The sequence below is a fragment of the Phalangium opilio genome, unplaced genomic scaffold (genome assembly GCF_054372755.1).
Source record: "Phalangium opilio isolate 3A_F unplaced genomic scaffold, DU_Popi_V2 ptg000104l_1, whole genome shotgun sequence".
NCBI classification, from domain to species: domain Eukaryota; kingdom Metazoa; phylum Arthropoda; class Arachnida; order Opiliones; family Phalangiidae; genus Phalangium; species Phalangium opilio.
The window spans coordinates 979,972-1,004,813 of NW_028324206.1; the positions used below are offsets into that span (position 1 = coordinate 979,972).

Sequence of the window (24,842 nt, forward strand, 5' to 3'; positions counted from 1 at the left end):
GCGCAAAGCTAGGTTACATATAGACCTGGCTTTGCGCGTGCTGACAACCGATGTTGTAACAGAGTATATACAGAATAAGCTGTCGCCCGAGATAGGGAGTTGCCTATCCTGTAGAGTGAAAACAAATTTCCTCACGCGCATTCTTTATCCAAGGTATATCATAGATGTAGGATACGAATGGCGAAATTTTGTTTTCAAGGTTAGAGGATACGCAACTCCCTATCTCCGACGGCAGTTCATTCGATATATACTCTGTTCCAGCTTCGGTTATCAGGAATGGAAACACTAGGTCTCTATGTTGGAGCGACTTAGCGTTAAAATGGACGCGCTGACAAGAGACTTAGATAAAATTGATTTTCGGTATTGAATTTTAAATGCTGAAAAATCAGCATTTTGTTCGTGAGCTTTCAGCACGCACAAAGTTAAGCATTAGATTACCGCTAAGACGCTCCATCATAGAGACCTAGCTTTGAGCGTGCTGACAACCGATGTTGTAACAGACTATATATAGAATAACCTGCCGTAGGAGATAAGGAGTTTCATATCCTCTAAGCGTGAGAACCAATATCCTCGAGCGTATCCTTTATCCATGGTTTACGAAGGGACTGTAAAGAGGTCGGCGGACGATTGAATTTTTTTTTTAAAACTCACCCGACCCATCCTCCCCTCTCTTGTGATTGGTTGAGTGCCGCTTTGCTTCGGCGTTTCCCCAGTTCTGACCCGCGAGAGTCCGAGACCCCCGCTGCGTTTGCTAGAAGGAAAGACTTTCGTTTTGCTCACCCCCGGGGATTGTGACGTCAATAACGACGTTTTCAAAAAAAAAATCCAACGGTCCGCCGATTTTTTTAGAGACCCTTTAATGGCTAGCATAAACTTTATTAACAAGGAAATTTCGAATTTTATGTAAATCTTCCCAACATACGCCCACGCCATATAATCCTTAAAACTATGTTTTAACTCACAGCCTTGGATTTGAGAAAAATATCTTAAAATAATCTTTTTTAAATTGCGAATTACTTATTAATTTACGTTATTTTTATATAGAAGAAAAATTGCGAACGTTCTTAATTAATTGAAATAAATACAAAATAGGTTTACTAGAAAATAAACTTACCTTAATTGAAGGTGAATTCATTTTGGTAGTTTTGCCCAGGTCCTTTTTCTTTGTGGTAGTTCAGGTAGAAAATGGCGATAAAGTAACTCAAAGCGCGAACCGAACGTCCCTAACACCGATGGCGACCGAAGAAGAAATAAAAAAAAACAGTCCTCGTGGGTCCTCACAGACCACGTGATAAAGGGGCGTTCCGGCCCCCAGGTGGGTAAATGGAGCATACAGAGGCCCCGTTTTTTACTAAATAAATTCCTTAAATATTATTTAAAAAATGCACAGGGCATAAACTTTTAATAGCTGTGTTTTTTTTTCATATTTTTTTAAAACAAAGAAATATTTTACACATTTTTAAAGTGGATGGAACATAGAGTATTAACATTCCTCGCTGTGCATAATTAATACAATTGAAGTGGGTTGCTTTGTTACATGAAAAAAATATGCCCTAAAATTAAAATTTAAATAATTTGAGCATATGAGTAATACGTCTTTTAACATTTCATCTGTAAGCAAGTGAGTGTTTTTGTATAAAACGCAGGAATTAACCAAATATATAATTCTGATTAGTCCATTCTCCTTCATGAACATATATATATCTTTTTAAAAACGCTTCACTTCAATCATGGACTAATTATTACTACCACGCTGCTTAGTCCATGGCCTGCAGTCGGCAAAGGAGCTTTTTCTGTCACTCACCCGACGCCGACTGCAGGACTATTTGGGCGACTATTACCCGACTCTTAAGGTAGACGTCATAGTCGGTACCGAGGGTCGTTCTGACCAACAGCCGACCTCGACTGCATACCGACTAGTCTGACTAGGATCCGACCATAAAATGGACACCCAATGCTACTGGGGTAGAGATCCTTCCGCAACATTCTAGTCCCACCCTAGAGGGAGGGGCCACTAAAAATCATACCGGAAATAGACCTGCGGCCGTATTCTGCAGAAACGTTAAGCTCCTCCTTCTGACCTTGGCTCGCTGGTTGGACCGTCAACTATTGCCCTTGGACTTCTAATTGGCGGCGTCCATCGATGACGTTCCTTTCCTTGGGTCAGTGATTGCTGCAAATGCCGTGCAGACTCCGTTGTAAACTATCAAATAGTACACCAAATTCAAAGTGATTTTTTATCAACCGACAAATAAGTAACCGGTTAAACACCGATTTTAACGGTAGCTTCGGTAACTCCATGTGCTGAACGCATCCACAGCAGACGACATTTACGGTCCCTGCTTTGATCAAGTAAGTAAAGTGGTGAGTGTAATTTTTTAGGGATTAAACTTACCTCTTTAATTTATGAAGTATTCAACTAATCTCCATAGTTTACGAAGTATTCAACAAATCTCTTTAATTTATGAAGTATTCAACTAATCTAGAATTATTCCCGGAGTCAACGAATCTCTTAAATTTTTCCAGCCTACAACTAATCTGTTTAGATTTTCAAGGATTCAACAAAGTTTTAAGGATAACACTAATCCCTTTCAATTTTCAAGATTCAAGTTTCAACTAATTTCAATTTCAAATGGCTGGCGCTATGGCTCGTGTCTTGCTTGCTCAAGTAGCGGAGGAGCTAGAAGCAGCAGAACGGCGAAGAAGATATCGTCGAACGAGAGAGGAAGGACGCGCATTTCTTATGCCAGATGCCGAGTTTTTGCGGCAATATCGCATGACGAAGGCCAAAGTCACCGAGTTGTGCAATTTGTTAAGACCGGAGTTGCACAAAGAATCAGAAGGCCGTAACCAATATGTTTTCTCTGTCGAGGATGAAGTTCTAGTGACGTTACTCTTCTATGGTTCTGGGGGTTTCCAACATAGCCTCGCAAGTAATTACGAGCACGGAATGAGCCAGTCCTCCGTATGCAGAGCTATTGAAAGAGTGATGAATGCCATTAACACCAGAGTGAGGAACTTCTTACGCTTCCCTACTGGTGATGCTGAAGTCATATTAAATCATTGGACCAAATGTTGTGTGTTATATCTCTTATTTCCAAATGTCTTAGGAGTCATTCAGGCTTATTTGCTCTTTCCCTAAGGTACTGGGTGCCATTGACTGCACACATGTTTGAATTAGAGCCCCAGCTACGGATCCTAATGCATTCTTGGACAGGAAAGGAAATTATTCCATTAATGTGCAACTATTAAGTAATATTTCATACTTGTCTAACAATATGCATATTACCAAGATTATCAACAGATTTGCGACAATGAATGCAAATTTACAGATGTCGTAGCCATGTGGCCTGGTGGTACACATGATGCATTCCTTTAGCGTTTCAGTGGAGTGTTGGAGCGATTTAAGTCTGGGGACATGCCGCGTGGCTATCTGCTTGGAGATAGTGGGTACCCACTATAATAATTTTTAATGAATCCTCTGCTGCGAGCTATTACAAACAATGAACAGCGTTATAATGAATGCCATATGTCAGGTATTAAAACCCAATTAGAAGATTTATAGACTTATAAGCTGTTAAAGGGAATCCAAAGAAGCCAGCGACAGGTACGTAAGAATTATTTGAAGTACGTCACAGGCACAACGTGAAACCAAGATTAAAAGACTCCAAATTAAGTGGGACTGGACACTTCTTCCTTGTCTTCATGAGATTGCAGTGCCAAATCCCTAAAGTCGAATAAAAACAACCTAAGTTTCTTTTAATCATGCCTCTCCTCGCTCACATGCCTCTGACGTATGTAAAATAATTTATATCCACCCACCATTGCATTCCTTGTAGTCCCTTTAAGTATGCATATGTTACACAAAGTGAGTTTTTTGCATTCCCCCATGATGCTCGGCCCTTGATGAAGTGGAGACTTCAGAGAGAAGGCTACAGTTTAATCCAGTACTTGACTAACCTGCCTCACCAAGGGCCTGACAACACTTAACTAAAATTAATGAAGAGAGAGAGGGGAGAAATATTCTGTAGCCCTTTTAGTGAAAACTATCAGTAGCAATGCCACAACTCTTTTTTATCTCTTAAGTTGACTGATATGACGCTTTTTGATGAACCAAAAGGAAAATAAATATGAGAGCGATTGCAATATCCGGATGGAATTGAATAAGGAAGATATTTTCCCACTTTTTGTAGGAAATTTTTCTTATTGTCTGTGCAAATTTTAAACTTTGTTTGTAAAACAGCGATTAGGGCTTGCGTTGATTATCTCCAAGTTCGTCAAGACTTTGATTAACCTATACCTGTATAAGCGAAAGCCCCGACTGACTGGCAGATAATCAACTCCAAGCCCGAATCACTGTTCTACGAACAAAGTTTAAATCTTGCATAGACAATAGGAAGATGTTCCTAATCCGCGTACATTTGGACAAAGCGGCCAGAAGGGGGAAATATCTTCATTATTCAATTCCGTCCTCATGTTTCAAACTCTGTCATTCATATTTGTTTACTTCGTGGTTTCATATTATTGAGAAAGTACACCATCAGTTTTATTTTGGTTGAATATTCCACCAAGAAAAGCAAAAAGTGGCCTCACGGGAGTTATCTATTTATGGGATGACTAGCCGTTACCCGCGGCGTCGCTCACGTGTAATAAGAACTTCCATCTAAAATGATATAAAGAATGTGTAGATTTTACTGATGACTAATATTTTTGTAGCACCCAAGGAGCGAAGGCACTCGGCACAGTCCGTCATCCCGTCGGGATATTTTTATTACTTTTCACGCGGACATTATTACATAAAGAAGGGTTTTAAAATTTTTGGCCGCCATTTAAAAAGATGGTAATAAATCAAACCCAAAATACAATTCAGCCCATCTATAGGTTAAAGGAAACCATTGTACTAAATATTTGTGAAATAGGTTGAAACGCGAGGACTTAATTGCATAGAGAATATTTTTTACATTTCTGGGCGCCATTTTTTAAGATGGCGGCGGATTGGAAAAATATTTCTTAGTACGCGCCTACTACTTATGAGTAACGTTCCTGCAAATGTTCAGCCTTCTAGGGCAAGCGGTTTGGGCTGGGCGTTGATTATCAGTCAGTCTGTCAGTCAGTCAGTCAGGACTTCGATTTAAATAGATATAGATATTGGTATATTAAAAACCATAAACTGGTGTAAGCGCAATCATATTGATGGCACAAACCAACTAATATTGGGTTGTTCACAGCGCCAGATAATTCTTGTAATCTAAAGCCATTTTGCAATGCTTATCTAACCATTGTATTGCCCTTCTAAGATAATGTGACTTCTAAATGACCTATGTTTTACTTAAGCCGTTCATCGATGATCTTTATCATTTAGGCCGCAATGTCATTGAACGTGTCAAAGGCATTTTAAAAGTGCGGTTCCGCTGCTTGGACACGACTGGAGGGACCCTTTGCTACATACCTGGAAAGGTATGCGCGATCATTAGTGCTTGTTGCATTCTGCACAATTTCTGCGTGGATCAGCCAATGCCTGCCGGGGGAGGTAGAATAAATGATTTTGAAATGTTAATTTGGACATGAGGGCTTGAATCCAAATTTTCTCATTGTAGCTGCACCAAATCCAAATATAGGAGGTCCAATGAATGCTGCTGAGCCTCCTAATGACAATGAGCTGCTTCAAGCTGGACGTGTGACTAGACAAGGCTTAATTAACCTTCCATGTAAGGCCCTTGAATATCTTTTACTAACGTGTAGTACCTGTTAGGGCTTTCCATTGCATTGCGATCAGCGAATTCAAACAAATCTTTATAAAAACAGCGCATTGCAGGGAAAATTGCATTATTTCAAAGATTTTCAATGTTTGAAGCTATGAGTTTCTTAAATGGTGTAGTAAATTTACAGACAATCTTTTGATTCGCAGTAAAATCACTGGTCGTTATCGTATGGAATGCCTCTTTTACTTTCCTTGATCAATGATTTTACATAATGTTTAATAAGAAAATTCAAAATAGGATTCAAGCTTGAGGCCACTACGCAGAGGGCACGCAACATAGCGGAACTTTGAGGAAGTTAGGCGACAAACGGGAGCCTGAGAAGAACTTTTATTTTGGTGGCATGCTGAAGCAAAGCATGCTCTACTTACCTTTACTTTTGTTTTGTTAATAACGTCTCCCTAATTGCTTTTGTAATTCAATTTGTTATGCACCTTTTTCATGGCATACCATGAAAATGATTCTTTCATTAATCATCTCAATTATATTATTAATTCATATTCAAGTTAACATGAACTCTATTCTTTATTGCCAATTATTTTATTCCCGATTGCTAATTATTCTATTCTTGATTGCTATTTATTCTATTCTTCATTGTCAATATCTTAATTTCATTCCAGTTTGCTTCATGTTCAATCTTTTTCATTATCATTGTAAATTATCATTTTCATCGCGCTCAATCTTGCGTGCACCGGTTTTGTTGATACAATTCATTACATACGCTAATGGCATGTGTGTTATAATTTATTGCTCGCACTACCCGCTTGCATTTTATAATCTAATTTATTGCTCGCACTACCCGCTTGCATTTTATAATTTAATTTATTGCTCGCACTACCCGCTTGCATTTTATAATTTAATTTATTACATGCGTTTACTAGCATGCATTTTATAAACAAATTTAATACTCGCATAACTTTTATAATCTAATATTCGCATGCATTTTATTATTTAATATTCGCATGCATTTTATTATTTAATACTCGCATGCTTTTTACAATCTAATTTAATAATCGCATTCATTTATTATCTATTACTCGCATGCTTTTTGCTATCTAATCTAATACTCGCATTCATTTTATAATCTAATACTCGCATGCTTTTTGCAATCTAAATTAATAATTGCATTCATTTTATAATCTAATAATCGCATGCTTTTTGCAATCTAATTTAATAATCGCATTCATTTTATAATCTAATAATCGCATGCTTTTCATAATCTAATACTCGCATGCTTTTTACAATCTAATTTAATACTCGCATGCATTTTATAATCTAATACTCGCATGCATTTTATAATCTAATACTCGCATGCTTTTTACAATCTAATTTAATAATCGCATTCATTTTATAATCTAATACTCGCATTCATTTTATAATCTAATACTCGCATTCATTTTATAATCTAATACTCGCATTCATTTTATAATCTAATACTCGCATTCTTTTTACAATCTAATCTAATACTCGCATGCATTTTATAATCTAATCTAATACTCGCATGCATTTTATAATCTAATACTCGCATGCTTTTTACAATCTAATCTAATACTCGCATGCATTTTATAATCTAATACTCGCATGCTTTTTACAATCTAATCTAATACTCGCATGCATTTTATAATCTAATACTCGCATGCATTTTATAATCTAATACTCGCATGCTTTTTACAATCTAAATTAATAATTGCATTCATTTTATAATCTAATACTCGCATGCTTTTTACAATCTAATTTAATAATCGCATGCTTTTCATAATCTAATACTCGCATGCTTTTTACAATCTAATCTAATACTAGCATGCATTTTATAATCTAATAATAATCTTATGCATTTTATAATCTAATACGCGCATGCCTTTTATAATTTAATTTAATATTTGCCTGCACAGGGTGGTTTGATTTAAATCTGTTGGATTAAAATCAAATATGTTTTTATTTTTCAAAACAAGGGTTCCTAAAATTGCACCAAATACCTGCAGAAAATTAACTGGAGAAGATCTCTTATTAAAAACCATCATGGTTTGGCATATTTCAATTGGTTTTTCCCAGACCTTCAGTCTGTAGTGTCTTGCATAAATGTATTGATCATTATTTTGCTTTAGGTTTATTTTGACCCAAAAGTGTACAGGTTGGTGATTAACTAGTATTTCAATAACTTAAACAAATCGATTGGATTGATTGTTATATATTTTATAATTTATCTGCCCCCAGGCATTAGATAATTTTCATATCCCCCTGAAAACATTGTTGTGGTACTATGCAAGGCTGAACTTAAACGTTTCCTTCCAATCAACGATGCATTTTAACTTACAACTATATCACGTTCACTCACTCACCGTAATTACCCTTGGTATATTACTACGCCCCTGACTGTTATTAAGATTAGTTGTTCAGATTGTATAACACCTGGCCACCGACCTTCTAGAACTCAGTGCAGCGGATGGGTTAAAAACGGAGAGGGGCCTATCACGCGTGGTAACTAATCAGAAATGGCCCAATTTGTATCTTCACTTTTGTTACGTAAACATAAGCGTGAGGAAAATGAATGTTAAAAGTCTAGTTTGAGCACAGAGTATTTTTATTAGGAAGACCAAAATTGCAAGAGCAATTTCATGCTCTTTTGGCACTCACAATTTGGTGCTTATTGGTATATCATAATCTCATAGAATGGCATGCTGAAGACTGAGGTACACACTTACCCTTTTATCAATATTTAAATTATCCGTTCCTCATTCAGGTGTTGACGCACTTGAAAATCCTGTCTCCGACGAGATAACTCTTCCATATGCCGACGAACTAGCTTCTCCAGACACTGACTGTCAAGCCATTCGCGCCTTGCAAGTAACTGTGGAACTCGCAGATCACGCGCTTTGGCCTTTACGACTGGTACTCGAGATGAATCATGAAACATAACAAGTAACCAATGAACTCCTACTTCCATTTCAGTATGCAGGAATTGGTATATTAATCCCTCTGTTTATCTCAATATGTATATCATAAGTCTGAAATAGGTAATGATGTGATTAATGACAAAAGCATAGTAAAGTTTTATGTAGAATAGGTGTGAAGACTTCGGAGAATGTCATTTGTAATCGGGCTACAGAAACCAGCACTGAACTCCAGATGGTCAGATGGATGTAATAAAGATAAATCCACCTGTAAATAAGTATGTGGATATAAATAAATTGCAGAGTTGTTGGGTTCGGTAACTGTATGCAGGTTATAAATAATGTCTAGAGTAAAGGGTAGTCGTCATCAATATACGTGAAAAGCAAAATACCCGTGAACAGAGTAAAAGCACGCCAGTAGTGGTATTGAATTGATGCATTAAAGCAGGGGGTAACCAACTTTTACTTTTTTAAACCCCGCCCGGCAGCACTGAGATCTATGTCCGCATCGAATCAAAAGGAAAATCAAGTGATTTTATGATGAATTCGTCTACTAATTATAAGACCAATCTGCATAGTGAAACATGATATCACCGAATGATTTTAAAATTATAAATAAGCATGTTGTCAAGCGTAGTCCCATAATTGCAAAATTCGCTCATGCGACGAAGTTCTGATATGTACTTCGCTATCGTCTCTCTGGGTCTGCGATCACGTGAGTTGAACTTAAATCTTTCCACTATCTCGGATGGGACTGGGTTGAAGTAATCCGCTAGTGCTTTTACCAAGACATCGTATCCCTTGTCATGGTCAAAACATGTATCTACCAGGGCTCGAACCTGGGACCTTCCGCGTGTAAAGCGGACGTGATAACCACTACGCTATAGACACGTGGTCATACACATCTTTCCCAGAGATCTAGCTTATTATTATGTCCAATCATGATGGTCAAAACATGTATCTACCAGGGCTCGAACCTGAGACCTTCCGCGTGTAAAGCGGACGTGATAACCACTACGCTATAGACACGTGGTCATACACATCTTTCCCAGAGATCTAGCTTATTATTATGTCCAATCATGATGGTCAAAACATGTATCTACCAGGGCTCGAGCCTCGACCCTTCCGCGTGTAAAGAGGACGTGATAACCACTAAAGCATAGATATGTTGTATTATTGAGTTTTCCAAGTGATCTAGCTTATTATTAGGTCCAATAACGATGGTCAAAACATGTTTCCATCGGGGCTCGAACTTGGGACCTTCCGCGTGTTGGGCGGACGTGATAACCACTACTGCATACATCAGTGGTCATACAGAGTTTTCCAAGAGATCTACCTTATTTTTATATCCAATCATGATGGTCCAAACATGTATCTACCAGGACTCGAACCTGGAACCGCGCGCGTTAGGCGGACGTGATAACCACTACACCATTGATACGTGGTCATACACATCTTTCCCAGAGATCTACCTTATTATTAAGTGCAATCACGATGGTCAAAACATGTATCTACCAGGGCTCGAACCTGGGACCTTCCGCGTGTAAAGCGGACGTGATAACCACTACACCACAGATACGTAGTAATTCTGAGTTTTCCAAGAGATCTAGCTCATTATTATGTCCAATCACGATGGTCAAAACATGTATCTACCATATCTCGAACCTGGGACCCTCCGCGTGTTGGGCAGACGTGATGACCACTACTCCATACATAAGTGGTCATAGAGAGTTTTCCAAGAGATCTAGCTTATTTTTATGTCCAATCACGATGGTCAAAACATTTTTCTATCGGAACTCGAACTAGGGATCATCCACGTGTTGGGCAGACGTGATAACCACTACTCCATACATAAGTGGTCATACAGTGTTTTCCCAGAGATCGAGCTTATTATTTTGTGCAATCACGATGGTCAAAACATGTATCTACCACGGCTCGAACCTGGCAGCTTCCGCGTGTAAAGCGGATGTGATAACCACTACACCATACATACGTAGTAATTCCGAGTTTTCCAAGAGATCTAGCTCATTATTATGTTCAATCACGATGGTCAAAGCATGTATCAACCAGTGCTCGAACCAGGGACCTTCCGCGTGTTGGGCGGACGTGATAACCACTACTCCACACATAAATGGTCATTCAGAGTTTTCCAAGAGATCTAGCTTATTATTATGTCCAATCATGATGGTTAAAACATGTATCTACCAGGGTTCGAGCCTCGACCCTTCCGCGTGTAAAGCGGACGTGATAACCACTAAAGCATAGATACGTTGTATTATTGAGTTTTCCAAGAGATCTAGCTTATTATTATGTACAATCATGATGGTTAAAACATGTATCTACCAGGGCTTCTGTAAGACCCTACTCCGCGATACCGGCCTCACATACGACGAACTCGTTCAAGTTCAATATTAACGCATCGGCAAAACTGACGTCAAACCACAACCCCGCCGAATTATATTTAAATTCCCGACTGTAAAAGACAGACAAAATTTTATAAGTCAGCTACACGACTTGAAATCAGACCAAAATTATGGCTTTTCTTACTCTTACACTGTTGACCGATCACCAGAACAACGGCGACACCACACTGAGTTGCGTCACCAATTGCGTCTCCTTCGGGCCCAAGGTCGTAACGATCTAGTCATTCGCCAAGGTAAAATCTGCGAAAGATCTTTCAATCGGCCCTCAGATACCTCCCAAATTCCACAAGCGCCTATTCTCAAACAAGACAATGCTACTACTCATTTCAAATCCTTCAACCGATACGACACCCCTCCACTTTTGCCAACAACCCCTAATCAGACTAGGGCCCACCCTATCCTGCACTTGCCACCAAGTACTCTTCAAGTACCTTGTTACACTCCAAGACTGTCCAATCCAGCAAAGGTTACAACACTCTCACATCAAAACTACAAGCCGTCGTTCAACAACGTCTTCCCCAATAACACGATTTACCAAAAAAAACTGACTTTAACCCCAATACTCCAAGTCCCTCATCTAGTCAAGCTACATCGTACACACAACCCCAATAGCCTCACCATCGATCTCCGCAATTACCATTCAACCCCGAAGTTTCACACTTTGTGCCTTCACCAGACACATATCTACATTGCTTATTGACCTCCCTACCATCAATCATTCCACCACAACCTAAACTTGCCCCCCCCCCAATTAAACATTCATAAGGCATCTTAGTCAACGCAAGAAGTTTGTGCGGTACCTTAAAATTTGCAGAATTTCTCTTACTATTTAAACTACATTGCCTTCTACTTGCTGCCGTCACCGAAACCTGGTGGACACCAGATCACTCACCAAATGAACACTTTATCCACGGTTACAACCTATTTCACAATGACCGTCCGCATTCCCTGGAGGCGAAGTGGTATTATACTTGCTAGAAACTCTCACCACTAGACAATTAGACCCCCCATCGTTGCATATTGCGGATTAGATGTTTTAATAGTCCAAATAACACTATCACATGCCCAAATAGTCATCATCAGCGTTATATACCGCTCCCCAACTTACGATAATCATGACATTTTGACGCTTCCCAACTTTTTGACGGACTATCTGACTGTGATTCTCGCCAACACCTTCTGCTCCTATTGGGAGACTTTAATTATCCTAAAATAGATTGGACAACCTATACGAACCTACCAGGGGCTAGCCCCCACTCGCGTACCTTCCTCACCCCTATAATTAATTGCGATCTTACCCAAACAATTACCACACCTACCCGTAATAGTGGATTACTCTCCGACGATAGCCTCCTAGATTTGATGCTTTGTACCGACGGAAATTTTATTCAAAACCCGACCTTTGAACCCCCGCTAGGTCTAAGCGACCACAATGTAATCTTATTGACTACCCACATATCTGGCTCCAATTATATACATCGTCCCTGTTAAAAATGTGCATGCTTTATTTTAATAAAATTCTTTAAATCTTAATTTTATAACTTAGCAAATTAAATTAAATATAAAATAACAAACTGTATAAGTTAAATTTCAAAAACCCAAAAATATTCTTGTAAATTGTCCTTTACTCGATGTAAACTTTAAAATTGTAAGAAAAAATATAAAAACCCCCAAAAAGAGGGATTAAAGCCTTTGTAAAGAAATCCAGGTTGCCTTTCGTGAAACATGGGGCGTGTGTGGTAAAGATCACGCACCCTAAAAAACTTTCCATGTTTCCGAAAGGCGCCATGAAGTCTATTGACGTCATCCCTGGGTTTCTATAGAAATCATTGTAAAGAGAGGAATCACTTCTCTGCTCTTCGCTGCGCAAGCAAGATGGGTAAAAATTTTGAGTCGTCAATAAAATAAAATAAAACCAAGTCTTGTCCTTTGAAAATAACCTTAGGATAATTAAACTAAAATAAAACGCGGTTAGCACCCAATTAAAACTAAACAAAAAGAACGTGGTATCGTTTTTTCAGTCGGCGATATAGCGGTAACAAAAAGCTCTCCCAGAACCAGCAAACCCTAGGAATTGGATAAAACAAAAGTCCAATTTTCTACATGGTACGCGAAACCCGGGACTAAACGCGTAATCGAAACGAAACAATGCCAAACGAAGACGAAATTACGGGTGAAAATATGGACGGGGACAAAACAAACGACCCGAAATCCTCATCCTCAAAAACAATCAAAACTTCAAAAGCGCAACAAGCGCGTCTGGACAAATTAAATTTACAACGGGCTGCAAGAAAAAGCACTCGCGACGCAGTTAAAAGAACAATAAGTGAACTAGACGCGCTTCTCAAAAACACAACAATTTCATCTGTAATAGATGATATTGAAGACAATCTAAGCATTTTACTACAAAAAGAAGAAGAGCTAGTAGAACTAGACGCCAAGGTAGAGTCTCTCATTGAAGACGAAGCCGAATTATTCAAAGAAAGAAACGAAGCCATCAACGAGAGGGACATCATCATTCTCTTTAAATCGAAATCAACGAGGGCTATCAGAAGGGCAAACGGACAAGGAGGATCCAGCTACGGTGGATCAACCGTCATCGGGCAACTACCGCTACCCACGCCGCCAAATCAACAAAGCAGCGCTGGAAACAACGGAAATTCAGGCATCAAACTTCCGCCAATTAACATCTTGAGGTTCAGAGGAGACCATACGAAATGGCCGAGCTTCTGGGCAAGATACAAAATCACCATCCACGATCAAACAAATATCTCAAAGGTAGAAAAAATGATTCACTTAATATCATATTTAGATGGCGAAGCCCTTCAGGCTGTAGATGGATTTCCCGAAATTGATAGCTCTTATGATGAAATAATAGACTTGTTAAAGAAAAGATACGATAAAACACATGTTGCTATTAATGAACATATTAGAAAGTTAGCAAGTATTTAACCAATTAACGAAGTCAATAATGTTAGGGCGTTACGTCGTCTATTAGACACGTGCGAAATAAACTTAAGATGTTTAAAATCATTAGGGGTAACCTCAGCCGCGGAAAAGGCTAGTTATGTATGTCCCGCATTATTGAGGTGTCTTCCAGTCGAAATACGAACGGAGTATTATCTTAAATATAAACCAGCAGATGGTAATTATTGGGACGCGGAAGAGTTAATTAGGTTCTTTAAGGAACAAGTTGAGTGCAGAGAGATGGCCCAGTTGTTGGCTGGAAAACCAGAACAAACTAAAAGTTTTAAACAAAACGATAAACTAAACGATAAACAAAATTTTAAATTTAAAACGGACCCTAGAAAAACTTCATCTGGCGGTTCCGCTTCTGCATTATCGGTACAAACAAAACCTCAATCGGATTTTTTTTTGTATCTTTTGCGATGAAAAAGGACATAAAACAATAGAATGCCCAAATTTCACTATAGAGCAAAAGACGCAAATAATTGACGAGAGCGGTAGATGTACCAACTGTCTAAAATTTAGTCATAATGCCCAAAATTGCTTTTCAAAATTTAAAAACTGCAGAAAATGTCACAAAAGAACGCATAATTTTGCAGTTTGCGATCAAAACCAATCCCATTTAAAAGAAAAACCCCAATCAAAATTAAACATAGACAACATTAACCCAAAAGTAGTTTCCTCAGTGAAAGGAGGGGAAAAAATAGTGCTGCTGCAAACCGCTACGGCTATTGTGCGCAACAATACCTTCCCAGAAAAACAAGGAGTCGCTAGGGTATTATTGGACGGGGGGAGTCAAATAAGTTTCGTGAGAGAAGATCTTTCGAGGCAGCTTAACCTTCCAATTGTAAGAAAAGAATATTTAGATGTATATAGCTTCGGTGAAGAAAGCCCCACCGAAAGGGAGGCAAATAGGGTAAAATTAATCCTTGAAAATCGCTCAGACCCCAAACAAAAGGTTGAAATAGAAGCTGTAGAGGTACCCTTTATTTGTCACTCTGTACCAAGCATATATAGCTCGGAAATAGAACAAATCATGAACCAAAAAGGCCTACAACCAGCCGATATCTCCAGTAAATCGGAAGAAATTAATTCCGACCTACAAATACTAATTGGAGGCGATTATTATTGGCGGGTAGTATCAGGAAAAAATGAAAGATTCAGTGATGACGTTGTAGCTATAGAAACCGTTCTAGGCTGGTCCATTCAAGGGCCTACCGGAACACCGAGAAATAGGTTCTCTTGTAGCGCTGTTAGTACTCTGCTCGTCAGCCTTGGACAAAAACAAATAAATGACAATTTAAATAGATTTTGGGATCTAGAATCCATCGGGATAAAAGAAGAAATAACAAAAAACCCAGGGGATGACGCAACTGTGGCTAGATTTTTTGAAGAAGTAGAGTTTACAGGGGAAAGGTACAGCGTTAAGTTCCCTTGGATAGTTAGTAAGGAAACATTACCTGATAACTTCCAGATAGCAGAGAAAAGGCTACACAGCTTAATTAGAAAGTTCAAAAAAGATCCAAAATACTATACAGAATACAAAAAAATCATAGAAGACCAACTAGAAACAGGTGTGACAGAAATAGTACCCAAAGAAGCTCTCAAAGAAAAAAGGGCAGGGACCTATTATGTACCACACCAGGGGGTAGTTAGGGAAAACGTTGCTACCACAAAACTACGCGTAGTATACGACGTTTCATCCCATTCAAAGGGTAAACCATCGCTGAACGAATGCCTAGCACCTGGACCGAATCTTGACCCAGATTTACTGCTATTACTCTTAAAATTTAGAAAACATCCTGTAGTAGTAGTTAGCGACATTGAAAAAGCTTTCCTCCAGGTGGAATTAGATGAGGGCGATAGGGACTCTGTCAGGTTGTTGTGGGTAAAAGAACAAAACGGAGAAATCTTAGATAACGAATATACCGTTGTTAGAACTTGTCGCGTTCCCTTTGGCATCAGCCCATCCCCATTTTTATTGGGATGTACCATTAAGTTTCACTTGCAAAATATAAAAGAGGTAAATGACAGAGTTTTAGAAAGACTAAAAAATAACCTTTATGTGGATGATTTCATATCGGGGGGAAAAGACGTAGAAGAGGCGTATGAAATCTCAGTGGGGGCAGCTCGCGTACTAAAAGGAGCGGGCATGAATCTACGTAAATGGGTAACCAATTGTCCAAATCTAAGAAACCTTTGGAATAATCATTCTAACCCAGAGGAGCTTGATCTATTTGAAAAGGTAGATCAAGAAAAAGAAACAAAAATATTAGGATTAAACTGGGAACCAAATTTGGATAGCTTCAGATTCGACCTAAGCAATTTAATCGCTGTAAGTGGAGTAAAAGGAACAAAAAGACAAGTTTTAAGTCTAGTGGCGCAAATCTTTGACCCGATAGGCTTATTAGCTCCATTCACAATACGCGCAAAACTTCTTCTCCAAGAGATTTGGAAATTAGAAAAAATAGGGTGGGACTCCGAACTACCTGAAGAAATAAACAACCAATTCGAGGCATGGTGTACTGAATTCCACAAACTAAATGAAATTAAAATAAACAGACACTACTTCCTCGGAGAAAAGGAAATCACCAACCTAGAGTTGCATTGCTTCTGCGATGCGAGTATTAAGGCTTACTCAACTGCAATCTTTGTCAGATATCAAACAAAATCAAACGAAATAAGAGTTTCCTTAAATACTGCAAAATCTAGGGTAGCTCCTCTAAGAGAAAAAAGCCTTACACTCCCTAGGCTTGAACTAATGGGATGCCTGTTGGGAGCGAGATTAACCAATTACGTCAAAGAAACGTTTGGAGATGAATTATCAGGAATTCATCTCTGGACGGATTCTACAATAGCCTTGTCATGGGTAACCGACAATCAAAAGACATGGCGACCTTTCGTATCTAATCGAGCTAAAGAGGTTCAAGAATTAACAAAAAACTACGAGTGGGCTCACTGTCCAGGGGTCGAAAACCCCGCCGACCTACCAACTCGTGGCATCAGCGCAAACAAATTAAAAGACAATGAGTTATGGTTTCAAGGACCACACTGGTTGAGAAAAACTAAAGACCACTGGCCGAAAACCATGCCTGAACCTAATTTAGAACTAGTAGAGAATGAAAGGCGCAAAGTAATTATGTCGGTCAGAGTGATAAATATTGTAGGAATTCAAACAAGTTGAGAAAACCAAAATATTACCTCTCCGAGTCTAGAGAAGGCCTACTTACAAACTTATTTACCCAGATATGGAAATGTTTCATTTTTTATGAACAAATACTGAAGTTAATTTTATGGAATATTAAAGAGGTATACAAAGCATAGCGATTATACTGTAAATCAGACGACATTTTACATCCAATAAGGATATACTTGTACACATTAAAATCATCCGATGGGGGAAAAACGGGAAATGAAGAGATAAAACTTTGGAAGGATATTACCTTTACGTGTTTGTAAAGGCCCAATTTTCTACTCCTCAACTGTATACCCTCTATGTTCAAAGCCAGATTCACAACAGGGTTGCCGTGTAAACACTATCCTCTCGTTTCACCTCAACGATTTTCTTAGTTTGTCAACATGACTGTTAACGTTACATAACACCAAAGCTTATATGAGGCTACACGCACTGAAAGTAAATGCGCACCATATAACGCATGAAAACACGAAGCTATAATCCGATTACGATCAGACCTTTCACTGATCGGGCTGCCTTTAGCAGAGCTCACCAAAAAAGGACAGCAGATTTTGGAAAACGTTAACCGGTGAGCTCTGTCGTCATAGCTTTGCCGAACGCTTTTCTCCGGTCATCGGTGTTTTAAAAATTACGCTAGCGCAATAAAGCGTGCAAGGTACCAAGGCTTAACAAAAATTGTATGATAACAAATTTATAGCGATAGATAAAAAACTTTTATAATTAAAATTAGAAAGCCTAACATGTCTCATAAAATTCTCGAGTGATCAACTGGTTTCACGCCAATTGAATAGGTATAGTCCCATCAGAATCAGCAAGAGCTATTTGTAATAATATCTCCATGTTTTTACCGCCAAGCTGAGAACTACGCGTTTTACGTCACGCTATCCAAAACCCCGACTATTTTCTTTGGTGACCGCGCTGGCTCAGCGCTGAGCACCGTGACGTCAAAATTCAACAACAAAATCCCTTTCTGTACGACACTGCTAACAGCGCTGAGATCTGCTGAAAGCGGCCTAGATTTTCACCATGATGATTTATTCAATTATAAAATCTAAGCCTTATTCTGAGAGAGCGGTAGCTCTCTTAGATATGACTTCATACTGCTCTTAATGTATAAGGAGGGTTTTTTGTTTGGATGTAGTTTTTTTTGTATTGCATTAACTGTTTTGAAAAAATTCCACAGAACTACATTTCTGGCCCACAATATGTAGTTAAAATTTCAAAGAGATCCATTAATTAGTTAATTTTATAAAAAATAAAGTTGCTAAGGGTGGTTTTCATTTCCATAAAATTCATCACACCTTTTGTTGAAAAACAGGAATTTTTCTCATAGAAATAACATGGGAAATTTTCTAAAAAAAACGATCCGGTGGCTCCGATGTTAGAAAAACTATACGTTTTTTAGGCTTGAAAACGGTTTAAAATGGAAGGTACAACACCTAACATTCCGCTAAGCAATTTTCATTGACTATAATTAAGTCTAAGTATGTTTAAATTTAAATTTTCAAAACCATTCCAATCTGCGATATTTAAGAAGTGTAAAGAGACAGTTTATGATGTTAGCACTTTTAAAGCTAGTTGGTTCATATTTCGTGGTGGTTGAAAAACAAGGGGACCTAGCTTTGTGTGAGCTAACAAGTCAAGTTGGAAAAGGCCCACCCCCCCACTAATAAATTATGTAACCAACTGCCTATGGTACTTGTGGGTACTTGTAGGTACTTGTGGGTGCTTGTAGGTACTTGTGGATGCTTGTAGGTACTTGTGGATGCTTGTAGGTACTTGTGGGTGCTTGTGGGTGCTTGTAGGTACTTGTGGGTGCTTGTAGGTACTTGTGGATGCTTGTAGGTACTTGTGGGTGCTTGTGGGTGCTTGTAGGTACTTGTGGATGCTTGTAGGTACTTGTGGATGCTTGTAGGTACTTGTGGATGCTTGTAGGTACTTGTGGATGCTTGTAGGTACTTGTGGGTGCTTGTAGGTACTTGTGGGTGCTTGTAGGTACTAGTGGGTGCATGTAGGTGCTTGTAGGTACTTGTGGGTGCTTGTAGGTACTTGTAGGTACTTGTGATTGCTTTTAGGTACTTGTGATTGCTTTTAGGTACTTGTGGGTGCTTTTAGGTACTTGTGGGTGCTTGTAGGTACTTGTAGGTACTTGTGATTGCTTTTAGGTACTTGTGGGTGTTTGTGGGTGCTTGTGGGCGCTTGTGGGTACTTGTGGGTGCTTGTGGGTACTTGTGGGTGCTTGTGGGTACTTGTGGGTGCTTGTAGGTACTTGTGGGTGCTTGTAGGTACTTGTGGGTGCTTGTAGGTACTTGTGGGTGCTTGTAGGTACTTGTGGGTGCTTGTAGGTACTTGTGGGTGCTTGTAGGTACTTGTGGGTGCTTGTAGGTACTTCTGGGTACTTCTGGGTGCTTGTGGGTACTTGTGGGTGCTTGTGGGTGCTTGTGGGTACTTGTGGGTGCTTGTGGGTGCTTGTGGGTACTTGTGGGTGCTTGTAGGTACTTTTGGGTGCTTGTGGGTACTTGTGGGTGCTTGTGGGTACTTGTGGGTGCTTGTGGGTACTTTTGGGTGCTTGTGGGTACTTGTGGGTGCTTGTGGGTACTTGTGGGTGCTTGTGGGTACTTGTGGGTGCTTGTGGATGCTTGTGGGTACTTGTGGGTACTTGTGGGTACTTGTGGGTGCTTGTAGGTACTTGTGGGTGCTTGTAGGTACTTGTGGGTGCTTGTTGGTACTTGTGGGTGCTTGTAGGTACTTGTGGGTGCTTGTAGGTACTTGTGGGTGCTTGTAGGTACTTGTGGGTGCTTGTAGGTACTTGTGGGTGCTTGTAGGTACTTGTGGGTGCTTGTAGGTACTTGTGGATACTTGTGGGTACTTGTGGATACTTGTGGGTGCTTGTAGGTACTTGTGGGTGCTTGTAGGTACTTGTGGGTGCTTGTAGGTACTTGTGGGTACTTGTGGGTGCTTGTGGGTACTTGTGGGTACTTGTGGGTACTTGTGGGTGCTTGTTAGTACTTGTGGGTGCTTGTAAGTACTTGTGGGTACTTGTGGGTGCTTGTAGGTACTTGTGGGTACTTGTAGGTGCTTATGGGTACATGTGGGTACATGTGGGTGCTTGTAGGTGCTTATGGGTACTTATGGTTACTTGTGGGTGCTTGTGGGTGCTTGTAGGTACTTGTGGGTGCTTGTAGGTACTTGTGGGTGCTTGTAGGTACTTGTGGGTGCTTGTAGGTACTTGTGGGTGCTTGTAGGTACTTGTGGGTGCTTGTAGGTACTTGTGGATACTTGTGGGTACTTGTGGATACTTGTGGGTGCTTGTAGGTACTTGTGGGTGCTTGTAGGTACTTGTGGGTGCTTGTAGGTACTTGTGGGTACTTGTGGGTGCTTGTGGGTACTTGTGGGTACTTGTGGGTACTTGTGGGTGCTTGTTAGTACTTGTGGGTGCTTGTAAGTACTTGTGGGTACTTGTGGGTGCTTGTAGGTACTTGTGGGTACTTGTAGGTGCTTATGGGTTCATGTGGGTACATGTGGGTGCTTGTGGGTGCTTGTAGGTGCTTATGGGTACTTATGGTTACTTGTGGGTGCTTGTGGGTGCTTGTAGGTACTTGTGGGTACTTGTGGGTGCTTGTAGGTACTTGTGGGTGCTTGTGGGTGCTTGTAGGTACTTGTGGGTACTTGTGGGTGCTTGTGGGTGCTTGTGGTTGCTTGTGGGTACTTGTGGGTGCTTGTAGGTGCTTGTAGGTACTTGCTTCGGGTGCTTGTAGGTACTTGCTCCGGGTACTTGTAGGTACTTGTGGGTGCTTGTAGGTACTTGCTCCGGGTGCTTGTAGGTACTTGCTCCGGGTGCTTGTAGGTACTTGCTCCGGGTGCTTGTAGGTACTTGTCCCGGGTACTTGTAGGTGCTTGTAGGGTAGCCCTGACTATATTTTGTTTAAGGTTTTTAGCTTAATATCAAACAGACGTTAGTTTTTGCTACATAAATGTTTGAAATTGACAATCTCGGATCGTCTTTGTGAAGTTTTAAGGATCTCCGAATTTCATATTGGCCTTATGACAATTTTGAGCTAAATGTTAAACGGACATAAATCAGCATTTTTAAAAATCCTGTAAAATTGTCAATTTGGTCCTATTTCTGGGGTAAAAAATTGTATTATGTTAATTACAATAAGAATACAAACTTTTATTGATTTACGTTTTTTTTAAGTATCATTATAAAAAATGTCTGATTGAGCTAAATTTATGGTCCTCTTTATATATGTTTCTGCTTAGTGCAGATTTTGAAAATGTAAAACAGTTTCTTAACATTCTTAATCAAAATGAAGACTGAAGGAACAGATATTAATCAAAAATGTCTTGATTAGAATCAAGACCTAAAAAGTATCGATAAGACTGAGGTTATCACTTGTCTGAAGGATCAGATATTAATTTTTCTTTTTAATTGAAACTTAAATGCATGCTTAAGAAAAAACAACGTTCCATTACCGTTTTCCGTTGAAATAAATTATTTTACTGGTAATCAATTTCAAAAATTTACTTATCTCGGCTTTTCGACCACAATTCCATTCCCCGAAAACATTTTATCATTACATTAATTACTTTTGGGAGATAACGTGTCAAAATAACCTATAAAACAATAAAAAAAACTGTAATAGCGGTCTGTTTAGCCATGACAAGAACCTTTTAAAAGTTTCAAGCACTATATTACCCTTTCGAGACTAACAGCACCTGAGCAAACTATAGCTTAACCTGCTACTAGTACGACCAGGGAGAATTGATGTAAACTGGAGTTGAAATTTCATAATGTGCGACCTCGGCCTTGAAACTCTCCCATAGTCCCAGTGTGTGTAGAACATAATTTTTTCGCTGTTATCTGCCAAAATCAATCTTTCTTGGTAGTGCCGCCTCCTCACTTGAATTTTTCATGATATATTAAGGTTTGAACGAACAAAATTCTAGATTACCATTTTCACTACTATGTCCCTCTGCTAACTTGAAGCAAACTTTCCTCTCTTTTTGCTGCTCATTACCGGTGCCATTCCCTTGACTTTCTGTTCGTTATAACTACTATCATGAGTTTATTTAATTGAAACCAAAATATAAAAAAAATTGGATTTTTTCCTTTTGTGCTACTTAGAATTTACAAATGTATATAACGTTGTCCGTGCCATATCAAATAGTCTCTAACCCTTGTTAGAAACTAGAGAGAGAAATTGGGCAGTAACACTGATCATGCCCTGAACTATGAGAGAGAACAATACGACGGTTGACTAAAGTACACTTGATATTACATCATTTTGCAAAACCGCGAGTAAAAATCTTAGTGTCCCTATTGAATTTGGCGCCATTGGTTTTAGAATAATTAAAATTTTCCACTGCGAAGCGTGCCGGTCACGAATGGGGATGTAACGTCTTTAGGAACCTTTTAAAACGGAAAATCATACACGTACTCTCCCAAAAGTAATTAATGTAATGATAAAATGTTTTCGGGGAATGGAATTGTGGTCGAAAAGCCGAGATAAGTAAATTTTTGAAATTGATTACCAGTAAAATAATTTATTTCAACGGAAAACGGTAATGGAACGTTGTTTTTTCTTAAGCATGCATTTAAGTTTCAATTAAAAAGAAAAATTAATATCTGATCCTTCAGACAAGTGATAACCTCAGTCTTATCGATACTTTTTAGGTCTTGATTCTAATCAAGACATTTTTGATTAATGTATGTATGTACTTATCACCATGTATTCAAAAAATGATTCTCCTTTCGAAAATGACCCTTATATCTTCTCGAGCGTGAATTATCCCAGGATATTTTAATAAACTGGGAATCACGAATAAACTTACATTTTTACATCTTGAATTGCTTTTTCAGCCGTCAAGAATACAAATAGGCATATTTTTGCAATCAAAGCTCAAAGTCAACCTTCAATATATCAATAAATATCGTCGTCTGCAGTAGAGAAATCTAACTTTCCTACTCGATAGCCAAATGTCCAATAACGGCGTAAGTGCGAGTTTTTCACGTCACTTTTAAAAAATGGCGCGACTGCTCTCTTTAATTTTAGGGTCAATTAATTGTATTTTAATCGTAATTAGGGAACGTGTATTTTTCATCAATGATTTCGAGATCTTCTGATATTTTCCTTTAATTTATTACAAAACTTTTAAAGACTGTCGATGTGATATAGCGAACATGTAAAATATACGTTGCAAAATCGGTTGATTAAATCGATTGATTGTCCACATTTGTATTGCTTATTTCGCTGTGCAGATGAAGGTTTTGTTTCTTCAAAATATACAACGTCTATCGATTTGTTCCGAACGCCCCACACGCTTGTCTATGGCGTTAAAATTCTATTTCAAGGGGATCCTGATTGAAATTAGCTGTTATGATGTATTTCACTCCTTTTCCCAGCAAGAGTTGCAAGATGCCAACCATAGCTCTAGCTGCAAGTAAAAGATATTAAACCAACAATATGCTATTGAATTTACTGTGTCTTTAGCAGTTAATCCTACTTGTTTGCCGTAAACCTGATAGCGTTTCTGGTGAAAGCAGCTTTTTCTTTCTTTCATCTGGTTTAAATTTTCCAGGACGTTCCGCTACATTTTTTCCCACTCTTCAAAGTAATTCAAGAAATCGTTTTCCAGCCACTATTAAATTGAATATCTCATTTAAAATATTTAATGAGATTTATAATTTTTATTACCTTAGCTACATACCTCTATCCTTTTGTCATTAACGGACAAAAAGAGCCTTTTGGTAATGAGCTTCTTGAAAGTTTGAAGTATTGAATATGTCAAACCATTTATCAAGAAGTTCTATTTATTTTAAATACTGTTTCCGAGTATTTTTGACGAAACTCAGCCTCTATCGCATTTGCCGGTATATTCCTTAATGATCGAAAATTGGGGGATCGAAAAATGTCTTATTTGATCGAAATTAGTTTGATTGAAAATAATTCTGACGGGAGCGCATTTCGTCCCTATTGATCGAAAGAAATTCTGATCGAATAAAAATTATATATATCCCCCTAAAATAAAAATATGATAGAAATAGTATACATTTAATCTAAAATGCAAGAGCCTTCATCGACCCGCGTGAGTAATGGATACGGTATTGGATTGCGGATCGGGAGGTTGCTGGTTCGAATCCTCGAAGGTATGTTAAAAATTTCAAATATAATTCTTGTTGTTTCTAATCAAGTCATACACTTTCAGATTTGCTATATAGTGACGAAGAACGTTTATTAAATACAATGTGTTGTTTCTAATCAAGTCATACACTTTCAGGTTTGCTATATAGTGACGAAGAAAGTTTATCCGAGGGAAGTTTATATCAAATGTATTTCCTCTTGATTTTGCCTATTACCAAATGAAATGGTACCTTTTCCAAAATATTTTCATAGGGTCAGGTTAGGTTAGGTTAGGTTAGGGTTCTGCACTTCTACTCCTTACATGTATTCTTTAGGATTGGTTCGTTTTGTGCTTCCACTCCTTCCGTATGTTCTTTTGTATAGGATTTTTTTAGCATCGTTATTTTGAAGAAAAACGTATTAATATCCAAAATAAAATAAAATTAAATATTACATAACCTAAAGTAAACCTATTTTTGGTT

At 38.7% G+C, this 24,842-nt stretch overlaps 1 protein-coding gene and 2 non-coding genes across 3 annotated transcripts; 1 reads left to right on the forward strand and 2 right to left on the reverse strand.

The window, feature by feature from the left end:
• Positions 1 to 9,468: 9,468 nt before the first annotated feature.
• Positions 9,469 to 9,541, reverse strand: TRNAV-UAC (transfer RNA valine (anticodon UAC)). Its single transcript has one exon. It is a non-coding gene; the product is annotated as a tRNA-Val (tRNA).
• Positions 9,542 to 10,156: 615 nt separating this feature from the next.
• On the reverse strand, positions 10,157 to 10,229 carry TRNAV-UAC (transfer RNA valine (anticodon UAC)). Its single transcript has one exon. It is a non-coding gene; the product is annotated as a tRNA-Val (tRNA).
• Positions 10,230 to 13,221: 2,992 nt separating this feature from the next.
• On the forward strand, positions 13,222 to 24,019 carry LOC149630028 (uncharacterized). Its single transcript, XM_089851345.1, has 5 exons — positions 13,222 to 14,009; positions 14,052 to 14,450; positions 14,608 to 17,185; positions 23,731 to 23,851; positions 23,940 to 24,019. The coding sequence occupies exons 1-5, from the start codon at positions 13,222 to 13,224 to the stop codon at positions 24,017 to 24,019; spliced, it is 3,966 nt and encodes a 1,321-aa protein (XP_089707471.1).
• The last annotated feature ends 823 nt before the right edge of the window (positions 24,020 to 24,842 follow it).